Source organism: Electrona antarctica (genome assembly GCF_951216825.1).
Source record: "Electrona antarctica genome assembly, chromosome: 9".
Classification (NCBI taxonomy): domain Eukaryota; kingdom Metazoa; phylum Chordata; class Actinopteri; order Myctophiformes; family Myctophidae; genus Electrona; species Electrona antarctica.
Window position 1 is genome coordinate 25,481,450 of NC_136790.1, and position 19,260 is coordinate 25,500,709.

The 19,260-nt window shown below is 42.9% G+C and overlaps 1 protein-coding gene across 1 annotated transcript in view; it reads left to right on the forward strand.

Annotated features, from left to right (window-relative positions):
• lhfpl4a (LHFPL tetraspan subfamily member 4a) overlaps nt 1-19,260 on the forward strand; it is a gene marked incomplete at its 5' end in the record, with an annotated part of 42,570 nt that continues 23,310 nt past the window's right edge. Inside the window, one exon of the mRNA XM_079509514.1 lies at nt 1-406. Within this exon, the coding sequence (XP_079365640.1) occupies nt 1-406 (406 nt within the window). The remainder of the gene's footprint in view (nt 407-19,260) is intronic.

The window sequence follows — 19,260 nt, forward strand, 5'->3', positions numbered from 1 at the left end:
ATGCTGCCTTCGCAAGAAGCCTCCAAATTGTACAATGACAACTACATGCGGAACTCACGGGCCATCGGGGTCCTTTGGGCCATATTTACCATATGTTTGGCCATTATCAATGTAGTAGTGTTCATTCAACCCTACTGGGTTGGGGACAGTATGAACACCCCGCACGCCGGTTACTTCGGCTTGTTTCACTACTGTGTGGGCACCGGGACCTCCAACCGGGAGCTCACATGTCAAGGGACCTTCGCCGATTTCAGTAACATCCCCTCGGGCGCTTTCAAGGCAGCCTCCTTCTTCGTTTTGATGTCCATGGTGCTCATCTTGACCTGCATTGCTTGCTTCGCGTTGTTTTTCTTCTGCAACACCGCCACTGTCTACAAAACGTGCGCCTGGATGCAGCTGCTCTGCGGTAAGACTCGTCGAGACTGCATGGCGTTTTGGGTTGATCCGACGCTCACAACAGATGGGCATTCTGTACACGAACACAGTGGAGAGTGGAGACACTTTCATCATTACGCGCAGCTCTCTCGCGCGCGCACGCGCGAACGAGCGCGCACGCTTGCTATAATATCCAAGACAAGTCCCCAAATTATGTGACATAGCCCACAGCTGCCACTAAAGTCATTGTGTATGATAATAAACTGCCTTCAGTAGTGTTGTTAAAGATAAGCAGCTCGATCCTAATTTCGTGGCAATTTAAGACTAGCCTATTATGCACTTCACGATTAAACTCCTAAATTAATCTCCTCGGTACTTAGTGCTGTGACAGAGACACGGAATTGCAAGTGTGTGTGTGTGTGTGTGTGTGTGTGTGTGTGTGTGTGTGTGTGTGTGTGTGTGTGTGTGTGTGTGTGTGTGTGTGTGTGTGTGTGTGTGCGTGCGTGCGTGTGTGTGTGTGCGTGTGTGTGCGCGCGGTTCGTCCCCGAGTGCAGGAATCCCTGTGGGGGTTACATTATTAGTTATTAGCCTATTGTAAAACAATGAATAACGTGTAACAGAGCATTACATTTAATTAATAAAACAATGAACATTATCATAGTCATATCATGGTCAGTGTCATGGTCAGTATCAAAGTTAGTATCATGGTCAGTATCTTGGTCAGTATCATTGTCAGTATCTTGGTCAGTATCATGATAATATGGTCAGTATCATGTTAGTATCAAATAACATCAGTGTCATGGTCAGTTTAATGTCAGTATCATGCTCAGTATCATGCTCAGTTTAATGTTAGTTTAATGGTCAGTTTAATGGTCAGTTTAATGTCAGTTTAATGCCAGTACCATGGTCAGTTTAATGTCAGTATATATCATGGTCAGGTTAATGTCAGTATCATGGTCAGTTTAATGTCAGTACTCAGTATATATCATGGTCAGTTTAATGTCAGTATATCATGGTCAGTATCATGGTCAGTTTAATGTCAGTTTAATGTCAGTTTAATGGTCAGTATTATGGTCAGTTTAATGTCAGTATCATGGTCAGTTTAATGTCAGTATATCATGGTCAGTATCATGGTCAGTTTAATGTCAGTTTAATGTCAGTTTAATGGTCAGTATTATGGTCAGTTTAATGTCAGTATCATGGTCAGTTTAATGTCAGTATCATGGTCAGTTTAATGTCAGTTTAATGTCAGTATCATTGTCAGTTTAATGTCAGTTTAATGTTAGTCTCATGGCCAGTTTAATGTCAGTATCATGGTCAGTTTAATGTCAGTTTAATGCCAGTATCATGGTCAGTATCATGGTCAGTTTAATGTCAGTATCATGGTCAGTTTAATGTCAGTATCATGGTCAGTTTAATGTCAGTTTAATGTCAGTATCATGGTCAGTTTAATGTCAGTTTAATGTCAGTATCATGGTCAGTTTAATGTCAGTTTAATGTCAGTATCATGGTCAGTTTAATGTCAGTTTAATGTCAGTTTAATGTCAGTATCATGGTCAGTTTAATGGTCAGTTTCATGGTCAGTTTAATGTCAGTATCATGGTCAGTTTAATGACAGTATCATGGTCAGTTTAATGTCAGTTTAATGTCAGTATAATGGTCAGTTTAATGTCAGTTTAATGTCAGTATCATGGTCAGTTTAATGTCAGTTTAATGTCAGTATATCATGGTCAGTTTAATGTCAGTATCACGGTCAGTTTAATGGTTGTTTGCATACTCCACTGTGCCACTTTTTCGCCTCCTTATTGCTTCCCTTTCCAAGTGTGCTCTTGTTATTTCTCCATTATAGCCATCTGCCTATTCCCCAAACTTGTAGTTTGTATTTCCCTAGTTAAATAAAACTTTTCGTGCTCTTGTTTTTGTACTTGTAGTATCGTGACATTGTGAATTGAATTGTTACATTAAAAACTGGCTGCAGTAGAGAAGAGCATCATGAACCCATTCTGTACATCCAAAACAGCACCATTAACCTGCCTCAATCTTGTATCATGTTTGTTCTCTGCTCGCAAGTCAAGCTGTTTTGTTGTGCAACTCTGTACCATGATCAATGAAAACAGTACAGTTATTTTCTGCCGGTGAATCGTTTCAAGAACAGTCTATCTCCTATTTGAAATCCCATGTTAACATAATACTTAAGCCTTTAATATCATGATAGTTTTTTATAACGCAGGCAACATGTCAAGTACGCCTTTTCTTTTTTTATTCTGGCATGAGTGCAGCTATAAGCTTAGTGATCTATGAATGATAGGCTCCATATAATATAGGTGGTTTGCTGGGTCAATGAAAAATAGTGCAGTACAGAAGGTTCTCTGAAATATTGACTGTTGGCTCCAATGCTGCTCTATCTCTGACAGATCATCAGGAGTGACTAATTGAACCGTATTGAACCTTTTTGGCTGCGCTGCACATATGAATCCACTGTTGTTGGAGCTGAGTAGATATTGGATGGTCCAATCCAACTTCTGTTCCCCGCCAAACTGACACCATTTCTCAATGCCATACAAAGTACCATCTTGAGGTATGAGGAAAGGAATGTTGGCAGTGTTGCATAGGCATTATTCCAGAATGAATATAAAATCGAACCCTTTTATTATCTTACACTTCATGAGACTGGGAGACGTAGTGATGCTGCATACAGAATATCTTATCAGAGCATAATCGCAGAACAATTCCAATAATGTGTGTACATAATACTACATATGTGCCAGCTTGTTATGAATTGTTTTCATGATTGATGATGAGTTCTCATATGCTTAATACAATTATTTTCAGTTGGTCTTGGACCCCTGAATTTATCTCAACTAACAGCTTAAAAATGTGTTTAGATTCTGATTCTTCGAAGTGCTACAATCCGAGTCCTGAATTAGCTTTTGGACAAAGCCACTCAGACACTGGAGCTTAGCTGGAGATTTAAGAGCTTTACTGGGGTTGTTGCTTGTTATTTCTTTGCTGTTTGGGCCATCCCAAGCCCCCGCAGCCTTTTGGTGGAGTCAGCAAACGCCTCCGCTCCAAACAGAGCTGGCCCTGGAGGAATCTGGTGAGGTTAAGTGAGTGCAGAGAGCGATAGTGTGGTAGAGGTGCAGTATGGAGCTGCATTTAGCATCCTCTGTCCACCTCCTAACCCTTACATGCTGACACTGTAATGTTGTCGCAGAAGGGAGTTCCAACCACACCTCTAGCCTATGGCAGGCCAGTCTGGTGCATCTCAGAGGCAGGACAGGTTACAGGAGGAAAGGAGGCACTGGAGCAACTCAGACAGTTTAAGCCTTTATTTCATTATCAGGGTGCAAGTAAAAAAGCGACAACGTTTCGATGTATAAGTCACATCTTCGTCAGGTCATGGCGAAGATGTGACTGATACATCGAAACGTTGTACTCTTAGAGTTAAATGAACACTGGAATTTTACAGTGTGGTAAAATATGAATGTACAGTATGTTTTTCCTTTTTACAAAATGTTGTCTTTTTTACACGGCTAACATAGCTAACGATGCAATGGGTGCCGCCCTTTCCTCGCAGTACTGACGAGTGCCTCTCACAAGTCACGATTCAGGTGGAGTCAGCTTTGGCGGTGGCTCCGCTGCCTGCCGTTTGTGTCTGCTTGTGTGGGAGAGATTGCTCTCCATTGATATACACTACAGAGACAGTGCGGTAAACTCACTCCCATATACTACCACAGAGACAAAAGAGCAGGGTGGCAGCAAAGCATAAGCAATTAAGCAAAGTACGCAATTAATTTAATTTACTTAAGTTTAGACTATTGGCAGGTTAAGTTTAGGCATGAGTTTACTAAATTACTTAAAGTTTAGACCCTGATGGCAGATAAAAATTAGGCAGTTGTGGTTAACCCTGTTGATCGGGGTCCCTCATGTACTTCTGCATGGCACCTTCTTCCCTGTCCACATCAAATCTAGTCTTCACCAAAAAATAGCGGACTGCTCGGCTATTTTCAGCGAATTGTGAAATGCCCACAATAGGGATGCTAGTGTTCATGTGGGTAATCATCTTTGTTCCATGTCTACACTTTATTGTGTGTTCAACCTGTAGGTTACTGTGGGCCTGTTGACTACGAGTAAAGTTGTCTATAATAAGCAAGCTCTTATAATGAGGGCAATTGATTTTACACTTAAGTTTAGACCTTTGTTACAGTCTGCTCCATATGATGTTGACACATCACAGCTCATTTGATTTGACAACTTGTAGGAGCAAGAGATAGCGGAATATAGACCAGAACAAAGTGTGTGTTCAGGGCATGTTAGGACTGACGGAATCCCATGAAACCATTGGATAAAGACAGGTAGAATGCTAATTAAAGAAGTAAACAAAGGCAGCGGAAAAAGAAGGAGATTTGGAATAACGTGTGCATGCGTGTGTTGCCTGCCGGGACCTTGCTAATGCAGAGCTAATCTCCTATCAGAGGGGGATCCTGCCCGGGGTTGCACATCATGGCGGCCCACTCTGCCTAAACTATAATCCTCAGCTCTCCCCTCTCCAGAGGTTAAGCTTCCACCAATATTTTCTCCACTCCATGCAAACTTCATCATCTCTGGCAGATCAACCCAGAATGGTTCTCTCCTCCACACCTCCTGCTCTTAGGCAGGAGGTGAGGTGAGGAGAAGAGAGGAGATAAAAAGGAAAGAAAAGGAAAGGAGTGCAAGGAGTCTGAAAAGCTATGTAAGATCAATGAACATTATTATTATTTATCGTGATGATGGATGATAGCAATCACAGACAGGCGGGATGGTGTACAGCAAATTCATCTCATTTGCAACACAATGTGTGTGTGTGTGTGTGTGTGTGTGTGTGTGTGTGTGTGTGTGTGTGTGTGTGTGTGTGTGTGTGCGTGCGTTTGTGCGTGCGTGCGTGCGTGCGTGCGTGCGTGCGTGCGTGCGTGCGTGTTTGTGAGAAAGAGGAAGTTGGCCTAATGGGATTGGATGTGGGCCTAATGCTCTCGGGCCGGGTGGAGATGATAGTTCAATCAGCTCTGTGGTGCAGCTCCACAGTGGGGCCTCTCCTGGCCATTGGGCACAGGACAGCTCCATCACAAGGATGGAGCTTTGTCCTGTGCCAGCAGACTGCAGGCTGACCGGACAGACGATCACTCGGCTGGAGATGACAGGGACAGCTGCTCTGCACTATAGGGCCCCAAGACTGCGCCAGCATCTATTCTACACTATGGAGGCAGACTGAACCAGAGAGGGAAACAGAGAGATGGACACATTTCTCTAAGCGTGTATTTCAATTTAATAAACTTGCTTAAATATTGGCTGATCTGTCTTCCTGCAAACTACAGTAATATACCCCTGTGTGTGTATTAGTTATTTATAATACAATGTAACCTTGTTATTGCCACAGGCTTGAAAGGGCAATAGACACATTCTCACAAATGTATTACATGATACTTAAAGGGGAACTTGGGAATTCTATTGTCATGGAACATTCTGTGCCGTATAGGTAGCCTGGCTAATAAGCCAGACCGAATCAGCCGTTGGCAAAAAAAAATTGCCTGCCGGCGGATTACGGTCTGGAGAGGCTCAATTGTACGCCCATTTCCTACACCAGAGAACTGGTGTGGCCAATCGGGACACGGTATGCAATATGGGCGGGTTTTGGTACAGTGACGTTCAATGCTTGAGACCTTTGACTGACAGTAGCTCTAACCAATTGCGTCAAAGAGAAAATGTTTGAACCCGCCCCCCGGGAAACAAGATCCATACACAGCATCTCCAGACTCAAATACCACACGACAGTGTGATTTGAGTCTGGCTTATTAGCCAGGCTAGTATAGAGGATCCTTTGCCAAAACCGCGTTTTTCAGCCTATCAGCCAGCATCTCTTCTGTCTTATAGCTTTCCCTCGCTCCCCCCTCCCTCTCTCCCTTGCAGTGTAAGGCAGGTTTTCCTTGTTTTCCCAGGGAAACATTGAATATCCTCTCCCTCTGACGGAGTTTGTGAGAGAAAACACTGTTAGGCACATCACATCTTTCCCTCAGAGACCATGGCAATAGAGAAGCCCACAGGATCATGCATGCTCATATGCACACACACACACACACACACACACACACACACACACACACACACACACACACACACACACACACACACACACACACACACACACACACACACACACACACACACACACACACACACACACACACACACACACACACACACACACACAGGTTTCTTTCTTCTTTTTCCCCTCACCCCAATCCACAGAGAAATCCAGCAAGGGCGAAATGGGAGAAACCCCTACGCCTACGACTGTAGTTATTTGTGTCCAATTAGAGAGAATGCAGAGAATATCAATCTTACAGGATCTGTCCCTCGATCGCTTTCTGTCTTCTCTTGCCACACATTCTGCTTTTGGCCACAAACTTCTAAGCAGGACTTGGCCTAGTTAGCAATGATTTGTTGCTGTTGAAGTCCAAAGTCCTGAGTGTTCATTTAACTGTGAGAGTGTTTTTGCAGTGTGCATCTGGAGGCGACCATGGAATGGTAATTAAAAAGAGTGCCACCAATGAGTGCGATCTGTCCAGTTCCCGAGAGGCAGAGGGATTCTTATAGCGCGCTGAGGCAATGGCTCCCATAGTTGGGTTGGCCGTGCACTTAATGAGACTTGTTCTGAAATTTTGAACATGCTATCTTGGGAGTCAGGTGAGTAAACAAACAATATTATTTTGTGCAGGGCAATTTCGTAATCTTTGAAGAGGGAAGATCCACCTTACCTAAGCACTAAGAGTGCATTGGGTGCATACGTTGGTAATGGTTAGACATACTAACAGTCCGACAGGCATTAGTCCGACAACACCGTTGCTCGCGACATGCGTAGCTGGTTACAACTTACCCGTTTGATTGATTGATTGAAGAATGTATTAACAGTTTGGAGAATTACAGTAGATTTCAAGTACAACTCAATACAAGACTGTTAACTGTGGACGACACCATAAAGCATTACACTTGTTTTTTTTCGGGAGTCGAAACCGCGGCACGCTGCCAGACACGGGCTAACGGCCAAGGTGCCTGGACCGCTGAGCCACGGCCCAGGCCAGCATTACACTTGTTTACAATAGGGTCCACAATGTTCAATTCATCATAACATTTAGAGACGTACAAATATACACTTCTATATAGCCAAAAGCAAGAAATCATCATAGAGGAGGTAAAAAGGGGAAAAAAACATATACAGTGAGGGGGAAAAAGGGGTGGGTAGGGCATTCAGATTTTACGGAGGCCAGTTTCAAATTGCAGCCGTTTGTAGGTGCAATTTGAGAGCGGTTTTGAAGGAGTCAAGGGATTTGCACGTCTTAATGACTGTTGGTATGGCGTTCCACATTTTGGTGGCATAGGAGCGAAATTAATTTAGTCCCTTGTTTGTGCCGAATCTGGGTTGCACATGGTTTGTTGAACTCCCTCTGGTGTTTGTTGTGTGTGTGGACTTCGTTGACATTAAGGAAATATTTAGACAGGTACATGGGTATCTTGGTGGTGGCCGGCAACTCACCCGTGGCTCCCGATATGCGTGGCAGGTTAGAACCAACCCTTGGCTCCCGACATGGCAGATTAAAACTAACCTGTGGCAGATTAAAACCACTAATGCCTGTCAGACACATTTTCAGCTTGTAGATTTTCAGCGTGACACACCATCACACAATTTAAAGGAGCACTTCATCCATTTTTAACCTTATCTTCATAAAATTGGTCCTCGGTGAGAAATTGTGCCATCTTATAATGAGCGCATTAGTGAGGACTCCTCATTATAAGATAGCACTCCCATTAGCCTGTCTGTCTGTCTGACAGTAAACACCTCATCTCGGGCACCGCTCAACCGATCGGCATGAAACTTTGCACACACGTCACACAGTCCCAGTAGGTCAACGAAGAATGTCCACCCCAAATCTGAATCACACATTTAGGGGCCTCTGGACAACACAGAGCCAAATGCGATTACGCTTAGGAGGAACCACACATGCTACAAATGTCACAGTTTGTTGCCGAAGGCGTGTCATGTGAGTCAAGTCATGTGTCACTGCAGTTGCGTTCACAAACTTCTTACAAAAAATGCCAAACTGTATATCGTGAATGCTCAGAAAGGTAGGGCCCGCACAGGCGCACACCAAAGACAGTAAAATATACTTCTTTATTGCAAAGTTGTCCATTTTGAAATTGTATCCTATCTTTTACATCTTTGATGTGTGGGCTCTACCTTTTTGAGTGGTGCAAGCAACCACTCCATTACTGGATGTTCTGGATGATAGATAGATAGATAGATAGATAGATAGATAGATAGATAGATAGATAGATAGATAGATAGATAGATAGATAGATAGATAGATAGATAGATAGATAGATAGATAGATAGATAGATAGATAGATAGATAGATAGATAGATAGATAGATAGATAGATAGATAGATAGATAGATAGATAGATAGATAGATAGATAGATAGATAGATAGATGGATGGATGGATGGATGGATGGATAGATAGATAGATAGACTTTATTTGTCCTTTCAGAAATTTGTTTTGTGCCAAGCAGTCATCAGGATACAAAAAACACATGCACAATACAAACAGATCACACAGTACATTGACAATAAAAGAAACGCATATGCTAATGCAATGCTAACAAAAGGCTATGGGTTCACCAGTGATAGTTCCAACAACTTCCAAGAGGTATCACATTACATTTTATGCACGGAGCTGAAATGGGGCTTGCTTGTTCATAAAGCCTATACTTATGGGAACAAACGATCTTGAAGCCCTATAGCCTGCAGAGAATGTACTTCATGTGTACCGTCGCCCTAATGGTAAAAGATGGTATTAGTTGTGTAACGGGTGTGTTCTATCCCTAGTAATTTCCCCTTCCTGAGTACCTGGGTCTCATACATTGATATCATACTCTCAAATCGTACCCCAGCTATTTTGCTGGACACGATGATTTTATGTCAATGCACTCTCCACGAAGGATCGATGGAAGAGTGCCATTACATTTTTTTCCACGTTATACTGTCTCAGTCTGAGCATAAAATGCAGCCTCTGCTGACCTTTCTTATAGATGGCATGAGTGTTGGAATTCCACGTCAGCTTGGAATCAATCGTTGTACCCAAGTACTTGTATTCCTCCACAATCACTACCTCATCCCCACCTATGACTATTTCCTGGTGTGCATGAGCACCAGTCCTAAAGTCAAATATGACCTCCTTAGTTTTCTTAATATTCAACTGAAGGAAGTTACTCCTGCACCAACCAGCAAACTCATCCACTGTTCTTCGATAGCTTATCTCATCATCCTCAATCAGACCAACAATAGCTGTGTCGTCTGCAAATGTAACAATACAGGTGTTATCTGACTCACTCCTACAGTCGCTTGTGTACAGCGTGAACAATACCGGTGAAATCACGCTCCCTTGCGGAGCCCTCCTTAGCCGAGCACCCACACTACTACAGTGAGTATATGTTTCCTTGAATATATATCGTGAATGCAGTAATGCGCCATCCAACCATACCCACATTTCAATCGTATGTTTAGGGGACTCTGGAGCGCACCTCTAAACCACTTCTGCCCATAGGGGCCTCCTAGCTCTGGTCCATAGCTCTAATGCGCTAAATGCAACGCATTAGAGCTATGGACCAGAGCTAGGGGCCTCCACAAACGTGAACAGCTGCATTGTCTGTCGTGTCGTACAAACTATTTCCGCCACTGCTCCTGCAAGTAGGCAATAGGCATTTGTCTATACGAGACTATACTAGGCCTAAAGGGCTCACAACAACAAGCTCTGGTCTACTGCATATACACTCGTCCACCGGGTCATTAACTGGTGCTGCTGTGCCCGCTGCGTGAAGAGTGCAGAGTGATCTTGTTACCGCTCCATCCCTCTGTAAATCATCATAACCGCTTATAGATTTTTAATTACATTCCAGCCCTCCATGGGTGGGAGGGAGACAGTATTACCATGTCTATTGCAGGGGTCGGGAGGCTTTTCCCATCAAGCCAACGAACAGGGAAGATAATTAGGCTGCAGGCATTCAGCGACAAATTGACAATCATGATCTAATGTAGCTATTGATTTCCCATCTTGTTAGATGTGCGTCATGCAAGTGTGAGTGGAGGAGCTCTGGGAAGCGGATGTTCTTAATGTGATGCATGAGCATCACATTAAGAACATGTCTTTATTGTTAACGGCATTTAATGTTTGTGCTAGGGTCAAGATGACGTAAATTTTCCCTTCATTCCTAAATTACATCAACATGATGATATTTCTGAGGACTGTAGTAAAATGCAGTGTTCATTTAACCGACAGTGTAAAGCTCTAACCACACCAAAGGGTCGCCATGCAACTCCTTGAGTCCAAACGGTTGCAAGGAGTTGCACCCTTTGGTGTGGTTTGGGCCATTGAATTCCATGCATTGAATCACTTGGGCAAGTTGGACAACTTGGGATAACGTGCGTCAACGTGCAACAGGACATATCACACCGCTGGGACAACGCTAAAACAGTCTCGACCCTTAGGTTAGGGCTTAAAAATGGACCCTCAACACTACAGTATATAGTTAATCACTGATGAAGAGACATACTACAATTATTCTTACCCAGGGCTCAAATAGGTCAGCTACTTTGTTTCCCCTCAACAGCTAATCTCTTCACCAAAAATCACAGATGTACAAGCTCATGCATCGCATTGCGACACGTTGTGAGCTTTTGTTATAGCTATTTTCATCAAATGTTCTCCCCCAGAATAGAGACACTGGGATTCATGTGGAAAATTATTAAGTGACCTGATATATTTGCAACAGTACAGTTACTGTCGCAAATCTATCAGGTCACTTAATGACCACATAACCATCATGCAGTGTTGTTTTTGTCAGCTATTTTTAAATTTAGTCTCAGTCTTAGTCCAGTTTCAATCACCGTTGTTAGTTTTTATAGTATTTAGTCGAACTCATCTTATTTTTATTTAGTCACGTTTTAGTCGACTAAAAGTCGAGCATTTTAGTCTTAATCTTAGTCCAATAATCCGTAAATGTATTTGTCTAGTTTTGGTCAACAAAAACTGTTGACATTTTAGTCTGACAATTATTTTAGCCCTTTACTTCTTTCCATCTAATCTAAAAAATATATTTCACATAGCATTTTCTGTCATCCTTTTGATAAAAAACACAATTGTAAGAAATACATCCAGGAATGGAACATGTTTTGATTGAATCTGCAAATGTATTTGGAACCATAACCAGTCACAGAAATATCGACGCTTGCATCCTGTTTAACTACTGATCCCAGTACAGTACAACAAGACAACACCAAATGATTGAACCAATGTCCAGTTCAACCAACTGAACCCATGCAGTAGCCTACTTCCAGGGTGGTTGGTTTACCAGGCTAGTAGCCTATAGACTAACAAGACAACATTGTTCTAGTTATAGAACTTCTCTGTTCAACTACTCTGACGTGGTTTCTCTCAACTGATTCTTGTAACTTGGGGTCACCGTTTAACAATTCAAGAGGTGCAATCAGGTGCTCTGAATTTCAGGGCTGTTATTAAGCTCAGCAGTCCATATACTGAAATAACATACTTGAACATTGACGAAGTAGAATTACAATCAGAAGAACTTTCAGAAGCATTCAACCAAGCCATTTAAATGGTGTGCCTGAATAGGAGCACAATTACCTAAGTGTGCTTCAAGCGAGCATGATGGAAACCTAATATAATGACACACTCCCACTGGGTTAAATGGATACATAATTGCTGTCCAGTGAAAAATATGTTTTTCACACTTTTAGAGCATATCCAATCTTAGCCCTGTGGAAGTCCCTTCCGCAGCCCTCTGGTCACATTCTCACTCCCGTGCGCGGGTTTTCAAATACCAGCAAATAAACAAAACGACGTAACTACTCACCGAAACAAAGCCTTCTAGACCTTGGAAAAAGTATATTATCGTAGCTGGGAAGCGTCTCAGGTCCCCAGCTTCTCTAAAATGCACTATTTTAATCATTAAATAAAATAAATCCAACCAGATCGGCGCAGGCAAAACCCGGAAATGCCGTAGTAGAAGAAATTACTCTGCCCGGTAAATTCATTGTACATTGCGTTATTAAAATGGCACAAAGTGCATTTAGAGAGAAGCTGGGGACCTGAGACGCTTCCCAGCTACGAGAATAGACTTTTACCAAGGTTTAGCAGGCTTTGTTTCGGTGAGTAGTTACGTCGTTTTGTTTATTTGCTGGTATTTGAAAACCCGCGCACGGGAGTGAGAATGTGACCAGAGGGCTGCGGAAGGGACTTCCACAGGGCGTCAGAGAGAGACTCGCTGTAAGCACTGGACCAGGGCTAATCCAATCTATGCCAAAACAATGGGAAAATGTAATTTTTTGTGTATCAAAAGTCCATAATTAATTACTTCCTTTGAACGAAAACACGATGCATGATGACGCGTCGAGGCCCGCATGAATAAACATTGTAACATTTTGGGCCACGGTGCGCTGCTTTTCTTTTCTACCTTTCATTACACAGTAGGTTTTGACATTTTTCTATGTATGAAACATAAGCTTCTGGCTAAATGTACTATGTGTATGTTTCATTGTGCTGGGTGTCAACCACTTAAGTCTGGAGCTCTTTGGTGGAGCTGTTGCCCATGTAACCAGACTACAAATAAGCGGTTGAAGATGGATGGATGGATGTACATATCCACATTCATGGATAAACACGCCAAAAAGAAAAGTTGATACATTAGATACAAAAAAATAAAAATAAATCACACCCGTGTGAAGTGAGGGGCGATATATTAAAGTCTAACTCATGTTGATTAGGTGATGTAATGGTGATGTAAAACAAACATTAAATTCTCTTTATTGTTCTACTCTTGTTTCAGTCATCATAGCTTAGTTTTTATCTAGTTTTTATTTGTTGACAAAATTGTCAGTATATTTAGTCATAGTTTTAGTCATCGTAGCTCATTTTTATTTTGTTTTTATTTTGTTTTCCTCAGTGAAAAAGGGCAGTTGACGAACATTTTTAGTTTTAGTTTCAGTCAACAACATCAACACTGCCATCATGTCACTCGCTATATGGCAAGTAGGACAGGCCAGATAGCGAGTGACATGATGGATCCTGGATCCTCTGCCCAGTGTTTACATTTACACCTCAGGCACACTTCATTGGATCCGCGTCCAAATCAAGCTGTTACATAATAACCACAGCTTATTTTGGTGGTCTATTTTGAGAGCATAACTTCTCTGTTAACAATTTAAGTTAGAGATTTGAATGCTGGGGCACCCGCTGGCCGAGGGGTCCTGGTGCATGCCACATATAGGCTTTGGCCTGACAGTGTGTCTCTCTCTCCCTCTTTCCTGTCAATATTCACTTGATACTATCAATAAAGGCAGAAAAGCCAAGAAACCAGTGGTGGACAGTAACAACATATATTTACTTCAGTACTAAGTCAATTTATTGAGTAAGCTTGTAGATCTGAAATGTACAATTGTTAGTTCTAATTGAACTCTGATAGTGTAAATCTGTTTGTCTTTACATTCTCAAAGTGAAATTGACACTCACGATTTGTACTGTGCAACCCCCCCATCGGCTCATTTTTCACCTATATCAGCCCTTTCTTCTCGCACTCTACCTCATTTGCTCTCTCTCCATCCGTGTCCTGCTCACCATTTCTCTTTCATCCCTCTCACTGTCACATTCATAAAATGTTACTTGACGAATAATTGACAGTTTGCGTTTTAAGCCCTATAACCACACCAGTGGGTCGCCATGCAACTCCTTGCGACTACTTGCAACCATTATTCCCAATGGCATGTTGCAAGGAGTTGCAATGGAACGGTTTGCATGGCGACCCTCTGGTGTGGTTAGGGCTTTAGGCACACAACTTGCACAGGGAAGATATGATAGGTAACTTAAATACCGGTATATTAAAAAAGATTTATATTACTGATAAATATAATATTTTACAACTTTATACTTACATTTCTTTTTTAAATAGAGGAAATGACCAATGTCAAGTTCACATTGTAAGCTTGTAGATTGTAATTATTATATTATATATGCTATTCAATATATAATTATACTGTATTATGAATAATTGCGATTAGTCGATTATGTAATAATTGTGAAAGGCCTTCTCTAATTTTGTGTCATCTACTTTCCCTCCCTCTCTCTCTGGTTGATCATATTCTTTTCACCCACTTCCTCTCCTTCCAGCTCGCCTTTCCTTTCCCATCCCTCCATCCCAGAAAGATTGGCGGAAAGATTGTGACTCATATGATCTAATGCTTGTGGAACTGAGAGTATTCATTAAAGGGTTATATATGGAATTCAGATTGTGTGTGTGTGTGTGTGTGTGTGTGTGTGTGTGTGTGTGTGTGTGTGTGTGTGTGTGTGTGTGTGTGTGTGTGTGAGACGCGCGTGCTTGTGCGTGCGTGCGTGGGTACTTGCCCATTCATCTTGATGCCATGCTGTGCTCATAGATGTGAGAGCGCTGCTCCAGAATAATTGGCTGCCTCCCTCAACCCATCATTGTACATGTGTGACAGTCACACTAATTTGCACACACGTGTGCAAATGAACACACATGTAGGAACAAGGGCCAAGGTGGTGGCCCCAGATGGCAACAGCGAGGAGTTTGACATCTTAGCTAGGGTACTTCATGGGGACACCCTAGCTCCCTTCCTCTTCGTCATAGTCCTGGACTACACGTTAAGGAAGGCCATCAGTGGACGAGAGCAGGATCTTGGCTTCACCATAACACCAAGGATGTCGAGACGACACCCCGCCCACAGTAGTCCTGACAGATCTGGACTAAGCAGACGAAGCGGCCTCCAGGCTGATTGTCAAGAAAACTAAAGTTATAATAACATCCCATCAGAGCATGTCAGAGGTGGCTCTGACAACAACAGGAGGCACTGCTCTGAAGGAAGTCAAAGACTTCAAACCTGGGCTCATGGTCAACTCAATGGAGAAAGATATTAATGTGAGAAAGGCACTTGCATGGAGGGCCCTAAACGGCATGGCCAGTGTATGGAACTCCAACCTCCCCCTCAAACCAAACTCAGCTTCTTCTATGCAGTGAATGCTGGACCCTGAAGCCAAACCTGCAGAAGTCTCTAGATGGGTGCTACACCAGAATGCTGCGTGCCATACTTAACATCATCAAGAGTACACATGTTACCAACAAGAATCTCTGGGATGATATGCCAAGGGTGAGCCAGAAAATAGCAGCCAGGAGAATGACACTAGCAGGACAATGCCAGCCAGCAAACTAGTGCTGTGGGAACCAACACACGGGCACCGGTCACGAGGACGTCCCATTAAAGGGCCACTTCACCCCTTTTGCAACCAGATCTTATTTTAATGATGTTTGGGAGACAAGAAACACTTTCCTGGGGTTTTTATGTGAGTATTTGTGTTTTTAGTCCAGTATTTCAAAGTGTCCATGGACTCCATGATGTCATGGACACTGTTCACTTCCTTCCTGGACTACAATTCCCATAATGCTTTGGTGCACTGCTCCTCCTTGTGGATAGGGAGAGGGCTGTCTTACTGAGACAACATGTAGTCCAGGAAGTAAGTGAGCCCAGTGTCCACCATGACATCATGGACTCCATGGACACTTTGAAATACTAAAATATCTAAAAACACATATTACCCACATAAAAACCACAGGACAGTGTTTATTGTCTCCAAAACATCATTAAAACTGGAGACCTGTGCACAGGTCTCCACCAGGGCAGGTCAGGTTGTGGCCTCCTGGTGGCGCTATAATAGGCCAATGTGAAAAGGGTGCCATTTCTTCATACGCCTTTGATGGCAATTGGATGATTTGAGGCATTTTGTTCCAAAAATGTGTTTTGCAAAAATCAACCTGTTGGTGGCGTTATAACAGGCCAATGTGAAAAGGGTGGGATATATTCCTCAGCCTAGTAAGAAAATGTGTGAAAGATTTCACGTAAATTGCATGCTGCGTTCATGATTTGAGGCTTTTGTTCAAAACGGGGCAATCTTGCAAACTGTGAAAGCCAATTATAGCCAATTAGGATGGAATATGAAATATCTGCAGATCCGACTTGAGCACATGACCATAGAGATACTGTGTAACGATTTGTGAGATTTTTGGACAGAATCTGGAGGAGTAATATCAAAAAATGTGTTTTACAAAAGTCAGCCTCCTGGTGGCTCTATAAAAGGCAGATGCGGAAAATGCAGGTCAAAGGTTTGTCCTTGGCCTCTAGGGAGTGTGCATGCAACGTTTCACGCAGATCGGTGCAGTTTTAGGTAAAAAATGTGAAAAGCTGCCTCATGGTGGCGCTATAACAGGCCGTTCTGGAAGATGTGGGGCAGAGGTTCATCGTTGGCATCCAGGGAGTGTGTGTGCAAAGTTTGGCATCGACCGGGTTAACGATGCCGGAGATTAGCTGTACACAGACGGACGGAAGGACGGACACACACACGGACGGAGTGCAAAACATACTCTCTCCCCATGCCTTCGGCCTGGTGGAGACAATAAGATCTGGTTGCAAACGGGGTGAGACACAGGAGCGCAAAGCACCAGATGTATGGAGAACCGTGATGACTGGAAGCAACGATGGAGGGATAGAGTGAAATAAAGGACTGATACCAATAATCCAAATAAATAATGTAATAGGGCCAAAATAGGCCATAACTATTCAATACTTTCAACTTTTTTCTTAATTAGCAGAAATAGCCGATCCATACTAGCTGGATCTGCTATTTCTGCGTTTGTTTTGGTTTGCATATTTTCAAAAGTTTTCAACATGGAATTATCTGAAATAATTGCATTAGGTAATGTAATGTAATAATTGTGGCAGGCCTTGTACACAGTGTTAAAATGTACAGACATGCATGCACGCAGACACACACACACACGCACACGCGCACACACACACACACACACACACACACACACACACACACACACACACACACACACACACACACACACACACACACACACACACACACACACACACACACACACACACTTTTGTTTTTTTTAGACTGCATACTGTACATGATTGATACTGCATGACTGAGTGGACTGAGTGACATGAAGAGAGGGAAAGAGCTCATCCATTATCTCACTACTTGAGAATTAAACCTGTATGGTGTGCTTGTGTGTGTGTGTATATATAATATGTGCATAAATGTGTGCACAAATTACCATAAATACACACATTATTACCACTGGCTGTGTGTATTAGCAGTGTAGCGTGCATGTGAATGTGCCTGGCTGTTGTCTAGCATTAGCCTTGGGTTAACATAATAATACGTTGAGTCATCTGTCCCAGCTCTCTCCTCCGTTGCAGCTGTCCAACCAAGTGCTAATTAACACCTCTGGAATGCCTGACCTCAAGGGCACCTGGGTAACAGAGTTTTCTTTTTTCTTTTCAAAGCTGCAAAGAGGGGGGGGGGGACGATATCTCAGCTCACTATTTCATATCTTGACAGGATGCTATTGCACAAAATGTCAGGAAGACTGAGAGAATGCCCATTAGAAAATCCTCATGTTATCAATGCGTTTGTAATCAGAAGTTGTATTCTTCTTCTCCTCCTCCTCCTCCTCCTCCCTCAAAATTCTCATTTTATTTGAGGGAAAGGTTTCATCTGGATCCCGAGGTATTCTGATTTCGCATTTCCTTTTCTTTCTCAATTAGGCCTGTGGTTCAACATGGACTTCTTAATATCTTTAACTCGCCTAATGCTATAATGGAGGGGCGTAATTTAATTGTTTGATTCTGGAAACAGTGAAGTGAGCTATCATTGTGTGTGTGTGTGTGTGTGTGTGTGCGTGCGTGCGTGCGTGCGTGCGTGCGTGCGTGCGTGCGTGCGTGCGTGCGTGCGTGCGTGTGCTGGCTAGGCGACTAGACGGGTCGAGCTTGTATAGCTATAGACGAATTCAGAAACGGGTCTCATGGTCACAGCTTACGTATTTCCTTTAGGCGGACTCGACATAGCTGCGGGGTTTAAACCCTCACCAGGTGCACCTATTCTAGTGAACGGTAGAGTGACTGATGTTAGTCTGCCTCAAACGTTACTCTTTTACCTGCTTTTTACTAACACTAACATTACAAAGATGCCCAGAACATCGAGATGGACAATATCAGTCACCAGATACAAGGACGGGTGTTTTCGATAAATCTATCATGATTAAAATGGAGTTTGAAGTTACAATGGGTTTGAATAGTAAGGGGCGGCCGGGCGGGGCAGCTACAATGAATATCAAATATCTAAATACTGAATCGAGCAACTTCAAAACTTTCTGGGGTGTTCACAAAAGCCTGAGTAGATGATAAAATGACCAAAAGGTTTTTTGAAAGTGAAATATCCCTTTAAGAGACCATCTTAAGTGCAATTCAGAATAAAATTAATGTAGTATAAAGTTCTTGTCCGGTCCTTTTCTGGTTTGTCACTACTATGATTGTATCAATTGAGACTATACAGTGCTTTAAAAAATGTATATGAGGAGGGTGCAGTGAATTTAACTCTGTTCTGGAATATACAGTGTTGAGCCCTCAGAGAGGGCTAAAATAACCCATATGTGGTCCCATCTGTCAGGGCAAGCCAGCACCTCAGCTGGCCTCTCTGGACACAATGGGACCACTCAGGACCCATAGAGACCTCAGCCAGCAAAACGCACACACGCACGCACGCGCGCACACGCACGCACACGCACACGCACACACACACACACACACACACACACACACACACACACACACACACACACACACACACACACACACACACACACACACACACACACACACACACACGTGTGGTTAGACTGGGGGGTGCCTG